The sequence below is a fragment of the Arvicola amphibius genome, chromosome 6 (assembly GCF_903992535.2).
Source record: "Arvicola amphibius chromosome 6, mArvAmp1.2, whole genome shotgun sequence".
In the NCBI taxonomy this organism is placed as follows: Eukaryota; Metazoa; Chordata; class Mammalia; order Rodentia; family Cricetidae; genus Arvicola; species Arvicola amphibius.
In genome coordinates this window covers 48,866,293-48,872,670 of record NC_052052.2, presented here as the reverse complement: position 1 = coordinate 48,872,670, position 6,378 = coordinate 48,866,293, and the positions used below count along the sequence as shown (strand labels likewise).

The window sequence follows — 6,378 nt, the reverse complement described above, 5'->3', positions numbered from 1 at the left end:
TCCCCAGCCCTTGTTTGTTTTGAAATGGGGGGGTCTCACTGCTATCTACACTCACCACCAACCCCTGGGCCCTACCTTGGTCTCCTAATTAGATGGGCTACAGGCATGAACTCTCAGGTCCACCTCTAAGTGGGTTTTCGTCACTGTGCATAAATTGTGAGTTCTGACCTTTATTTCCCCTTGTGATCATATCCATGTGTAAATCCCATTAGTAACCCTTTGTGCTAAATATTTATTAAGTACACATAGCATAGTTTTCTTAAGCATGTTCTGTCTTAAGTCTCTCGATAAAACTCAATAAGTAAGTTTTCATTTGTTTATATTTTAGATGACTTTTTTATTATTCTTTTTAGGATTTTGAATTTCTGAAGCCCTTTCCAGTGTTAGCGCATCCACGATGTCGGGTGTGCAATCAAAAGCAGCGGCCAGGCTTCAAAAGGAGCACAAGGAAAAGTTATTAGCAGACGCGGAGAGGGAAATGGCCTCCTCCGAGGATTTAAAGTACAACCACGTATCGGCAGCCATGATGAAGAAGTTTAACGCTCTAATGGAAATGCAAGACATGATGTTCGTAGAGATGAGAGAAAGCCTTAAAAATGACCTAAAGGAAATGCTGGTAAAACATACGCCACCCGAGGTGAAGAGTTTGGAGCAGCGAGCGCAGCAGGAAGGAAATGAGTCCGCCCCAGAGTGGCCAAAACCAGGAGAGAAAGTGGAGGAGGGAAGTTCTGGAACAGACGAGGACACCTGTGAAAACCTCACTGTGAAAAGCGAGGGGAAGAGCAAGCTGAGCAGGAAGCAGGACAAAAAACAACCCAGCAGCAGCCGCGATGTGAAACCATCTCCGGAGAGGATGGGAGAAGCCCGGCATCGTGTAGATGAGAGGTGTAGAGAGAGCAGGGGCCATGCAGACCTTCTAGAAAGAGGGGACCTGGAGAATGGGGAGAAAGAAACAAGCCATCGGAACAAGGAGAGCCTCCTGAAAGCCTCCGGAGAGGGCGGCGCGCCGGAAGAGGGAGCGGTCCTTAGGCTGGCTGCTGACTTCTCATCCGCCACGCTGGATGTTAACAAGCAGTGGGGCCGCATCTTCCGCCTTCTGAAGGAGACAGAGCTGGAACCCGAGCTGCAGTGCTCAGTTAAGCTAGTGTTTAAATGCGATGGCGAAGCAAAGACTTTCTCAGACCTTTCCAGCCTCCGAGAGTTTGCCAACAGAAAGCCTTTTCTGAAAGAACTACTGAAAGATGTACTCCCACAAAACGAAGCAAGAGGGAGAAGAAATCAGCTTCAAGAAAGACTGGTAAGCTTACAAGGATGTAGGATTCGAGTGTAAGAGTTGGTGCGATTCTTTAGAAAGCATAATGTGAAATGTTTAATATTAGCACATTAAGTTGGAAGCAAGAGTACTGTTGCAAGTTTGAGAGATGAGCAGGGGAATTAAAGTCTGTTTGATGGGAGTTCTAGAAATTGGTAGCAAAACGTTTGTGTTAAAATTTAAGGTTAAGCCAGGTAGTGGTGGCACAGGTTTTTAATACCAGCACTCGGGCAGAGGCAGGTGGATCTCTGAGTTCAAGGCCAGCCTGGTTTGCAAAAGCTAGTTCCAGGACAGCTAGGACTGTTAAACAGAGAAACCCTGTTTCGAGAAAACAAAAGAAAAAAAATGGAGTTAAACACTAAGAGTTTCTTTTAACTTACTAAAAGGGGGGCAAATGAGTGGGCGCAACCAAAGCTTTAAGCAGTGGGAATAGCAGTGGAACTATCAGGTGTTAACTGGGTTTAGTTTTTTTATAAAAAATATTATGTGTAATAGTGTTTGGCCTGCCTGGGCATCTGTGCATCAGGTGCCTGTCTTGCCTGATTCCCTCAGAGGCGGGAAAAGCGTCAGATCGAAACCCACATGGAGTCGCCCCACGCGGGTGTTGGGAACTGAACTTGGGTCCTCTGCGAGAGCTCTTAACCAGCCATCTCTTGCGCCCTTGTGCTGTCTTCTATCCTATCCTTGCTGTGTGCCCCAGGCTGGCCTCACCTTTAGAGGCTGGAGTTGTAGGTGTGCAGGCTGGTCTCTCTCTTTTTTCTTTTTCCTGGTGCATTTTGATTGATTGTAGAGGATATCTGTCATATGCATGCTGGTGGAGCCACTGCATGAACGTTCAGGAGATGCCATGGTCAGGTGTCCTTAGCCGTAAGATTTTACAGGTTATCGGGCTGGTGTGTGCCATAGCTCTGGTTTGGGTTTGTAGCTCCCCATTAGTAAACTTAGTTTTAAGGTAGCTTTTGTGAACATTGTGATTTTATTTTCATCTTGAGTTTTTCTTAAGTTTGTTTGTTTGTTTATTTTTGAGACAGGGTTTCGCTGTAGCTATGAGCTTGCCCTGGAACTAGCTCAGGCTGGCCTCGAACTCAGAGAGATCCTCCTGCCTCTGCCTCCCGAGTGCTGGAGTTAAAGGCGTGTGCCACCACCTCAGCTAGTTTTATTTTTTTTTTAATATGTGTATGATTTGCTTGCATATATGTATGTACACCATGTATGTGTTTGGTGCCTGAGGAAGCCAGAAGAGGTGGTAGGTCCTGGGGTTTTAGATGGTCATGAGCTACCATGGATGCTGGAAACTGAACCCAGGTCCTGTGTAGGAATAATTGCTCTTAGTCTCTGAGCCATCTCTCCGGCCCCTCATACTGAGTTTGTTTGGTTAGTTTGTTTTTGTTTTTCGAGACAGTGTTTCTCTTGTAACAGTCCTGGCTGTCCTGGAACTCACTCTGTAGACCAGTCTGGCTTTGAGCTCAGAGATCCCCTGCCTCTGCCTCCCAAGTGCTGGGATTAAAGGCTTGCGCCACCACCACCGAGCCTCATGCTGAGATTTTTAGCACACCTAGAATTTGTACCACTTTGTGTAAGGTAGGACTCAAACCTCAGTGTCCAGTTTCTTCCAGTTGCTTGCTATTTTTATTTGTTTGTTTTGATAAAGGCTCTCATTTAGCCTGGACTCTCCACTCCCGACCCTAGAGCCTCCATCTCTAGTGCTGGGATTACATGCACACCACTATGCCCATCTTTTGGTCACTATTTGGGAATATAGGGCTGGGTTATAGCTCAGATGGTAGGGTACATACTTAGCACGCACAAAGACCTGGGTTCAGTTCCCCAAAACCACATAATTAGGCATGGTTTCCGTGAGTGGTGGGGGTGGCAGCTGAGGCATGAGGACTGCAATGAATTTGAGACCAGCCTAGACCATTAGTTGTTGGGATGTTTTAACTCTTTGTTTTTTGAGGGGCCCACCAGCCAGCTCACAAATAAATCACACACAGAGGCTTATTATTATTTATAAATGCCCAGTTTTAGCTTAGCTTATTTCTAGCCAGTTTTCCTTAAATTACCCCATCACCTTTTGCTTCTGGGTGTTTTCCTTTTTTTACGTCTGTATACCTTACTTTTATTCCGTGACTGGCCCTACGTCCTCCTCCCTTTGGTCTCTAGTTGTTTCCCCTCTTCTGCCTTTCTCCTTCAATTTATACTCTGCCTGCTAGGCCCGCCTAGCCTTGCTTCTGCCTTGCTATTGGCCATTCAGCTCTTTATTAGGACCATCAGGTGTCTTAGACAGGCAAAGAATCACAGCTTCCCAGAGTTAAACAAATGCAGCATAAACAAAAGTCACACACCTTAAAATAATATTCCCCTACAATTAGTGACCCTATCTCAAACACACACACACACACAAATAACAAAATAAAATCAAAAAGTTAAAATTGTGGGCTGACGGGATGGCTCAGTGTGTATTAGTACTTGCCATACAAGCTTGATGACCTGGGGCCCACATGGTAGAACAGAGACGTAACTCCTTCCTGCAAGCTGCCTTTGGAAACCTCCATATGAATTCGATGGCACCACCTCCACACATATACACACCCACAAATACATACAATTTTAAAAAAATAGGTTAAATTGCTTTCGTGTTCGAGGGAAAGGTACATCACCATTCAGGTGACTCTGAGTTAGCAGGCCTTAATTCTAAGGGTTCTGCTAAACATGAAGAGCAATCATTAAATGTGCTTAGTCAGTCCCTGTGCAATGCATTACGTACTAGGGATTCAGAAGGTCGGAGCAGGCATGATGATCTTGTGGACTTGTTCTGAATAAATACTGCAGAAGAAGCCATTTGTTAGGGTCATCATAGGAAACGGAATCTATTTGGGAACCCATGTCTTTGAGAATAGGTGACTGGATGTTGGGGTCTACCACTGTCGGTGGGGTTCTCAAATCATACCATGCAGAAAGTCCTGCGTTTGATCTTCACCACAGGAAAAAAATATTTAAGTTATTTTACAGGCATTTGTTCTTTGTCATGGCAAATATAGTGAATTTAGAGGGTGAAATAGAAGTTTTAATTCATTGAAAGGTGTGACTTAAATTACTTTTTTAAACTTCTAGGGTAAAACTCTAGGAGACACAAAGCGTGAAGCTGGAAGAATAGCAAGCAATAGCTTGAGCTTCCTGTTCATCAACGAGGTAAACATTGCTAGTCCAAGCGTGAAGACTTCTGAAGAAGAGACGTTGGAACAGAAGGATAAAGAAACCCTCGAGTTGGAGAGGCAGGAGGTCTCGGGGCTAGAGGAAGGAGAAGTTCCAGAGATAGAGGGAGAAGAAGAAAGTTCAGAGGGAGAGGCCTCAGATATGGGGGATGAAGAGGGTTCAGAGTTGGGGGAGGAGGAGGAGGAAGAGGACTCAGAGCTGGAAGAAGAAGAGGGCTCAGAGTTGGGGGAGGAAGAACAGACCTCAGGAGAGGAGGAAGAGAGAGAAGAGCACTCAGAGATAGCGAAGGAGGAAGAGGCCTCTGTGCTCCATGAAACCCGAGGCTCAACCTTCCAGGGCCTTACTGTGGTAGAAGAGCACGGGGTTGAGAAAATCACCAGGAGTGGCGAGGAGATTGGCTTAATTAGCTTGGTGGTAGATTCCGAATCAGAAGAAGAAGGAAATGTGAAGACGCCTAAGACAAAGGAGACCTTCCATGGCCTGAGAGAACTTGCCTTTAGCTACTTGGTTTGGGACTCTAAGGAAAAAAAGCTGGTCAAGTGCCAGGAGGGAGGAGCAGCTGCCGTGATTGGTAAGGGATTCGGGACACCCTGCCTAACCTTGTACTTGGCTTCTCCATCAGAATCCCTAGAGGCAGGCAGTGATGGCGCTAAAAGCCGCTCGCGTACAAGCCTGAGTGTTCCCTCACAAGTCACTCCACTTTTAATGAACATGGAGAAAGGGAGATACAAGACCCCGCAAATAGAAGAGCTAACAGCCAAAGAAGCAGACCTGATCCATGAAACTGAAGAAAACTTTAGAAGAAGTATGATCGGTATTATCAGACAGATGCAAAGGGAGGTTGAAAATATTAAAAAACTTTACTTTTTCGATGTCTTAAATATGAAAAGTTCAATGGATGATCTGAATTCCTTAGCATGCATGATTGAAGCAAGAGTGAACGAACAAGAAGACGCAGTGGAAGGACTGACTAAGGAGACCATGCAACTGGCCAAGGAGATCGTGGACAAAGAGAGGCTGAGAGAGAGAGAGGACAGGTTGCGAAGCTCCAACATCCGAGTGATAGGAATCCCAGAAAAAGAAAACCGAGAAAATGGAGCAGAGGACATAATTAAGGAAATAATAGAAGAAAACTTTGCCGAGCTAGAAGACCAGAGTCTCGAGATCATCTGTGCTCACCGAATCCCTAATTCAGTGGATGAGCACAGACTCACACCTAGACACATCTTGGTGAAGTTTTGGAGTGCTGGTGACAAGCAGAAGATCCTAAAAGCTTCTAGAGCAAAAAAAGAAATAACCTACAGGGGGACAAAAATCAGACTGACAGCTGACTTATCACCCGGCACCATCGATGCCAGAAGCCAGTGGTCGGGGATCATAAAAGTTCTGCAGGAAGAAGGCTTTCAACCGAGAATCCTCTATCCGGCCAAGCTGGCATTTGATTTTAAGGGTAAAACCAAGGTCTTTTTTGATATTGAAGAATTTAAGAAGTTTATTTCTGATATACCCTTTTTGAAAGAACTGTTGAACAATATAATTTAACAGTTTGGAATGTTTTCTTTCCACCAAAGTGCATCGGGAAACTAAGTAAAATTGGACACTGAACCATCACATCTCTGTCCAGAAGGACGGATGGCTGGGATTTTTTTTCTTTCTTTCAGGGTAAGGAGGAAACAATTCACTACCTGAATGTTGGTTGAGTTAGCATATGTTACATTTTAAAATAGCTATCTACCCTGGTAAGGGGGCATCTTCCTGTGTAAACACACATAGGGAAGAGTCTAGAGGCTACAGTGGGATGGGCAGGCTGACTGAATCAACTTTGTCATTTGCCATTATGTGAAATTTTA

At 45.0% G+C, this 6,378-nt stretch overlaps 1 protein-coding gene across 1 annotated transcript; it reads left to right on the top strand.

Annotated features, from left to right (window-relative positions):
* The first annotated feature begins 397 nt into the window (after window positions 1-397).
* On the top strand, window positions 398-6,070 carry L1td1 (LINE1 type transposase domain containing 1). Its single transcript, XM_042055306.1, has 3 exons — window positions 398-1,297; window positions 2,103-2,162; window positions 4,427-6,070. The coding sequence occupies exons 1-3, from the start codon at window positions 398-400 to the stop codon at window positions 6,068-6,070; spliced, it is 2,604 nt and encodes an 867-aa protein (XP_041911240.1).
* Window positions 6,071-6,378: the final 308 nt, after the last annotated feature.

Excerpts from the sequence above, each read along its gene's own strand:
- L1td1 (XM_042055306.1), top strand. The coding sequence starts at position 398 with ATGTCGGGTGTGCAATCAAAAGCAGCGGCCAGGCTTCAAAAGGAGCAC. Across the intron at positions 1,298-2,102 it reads ATCAGCTTCAAGAAAGACTG|AGGATATCTGTCATATGCAT; the intron begins GTAAGCTTACAA and ends GATTGATTGTAG. Across the intron at positions 2,163-4,426 it reads AACGTTCAGGAGATGCCATG|GGTAAAACTCTAGGAGACAC; the intron begins GTCAGGTGTCCT and ends TTAAACTTCTAG.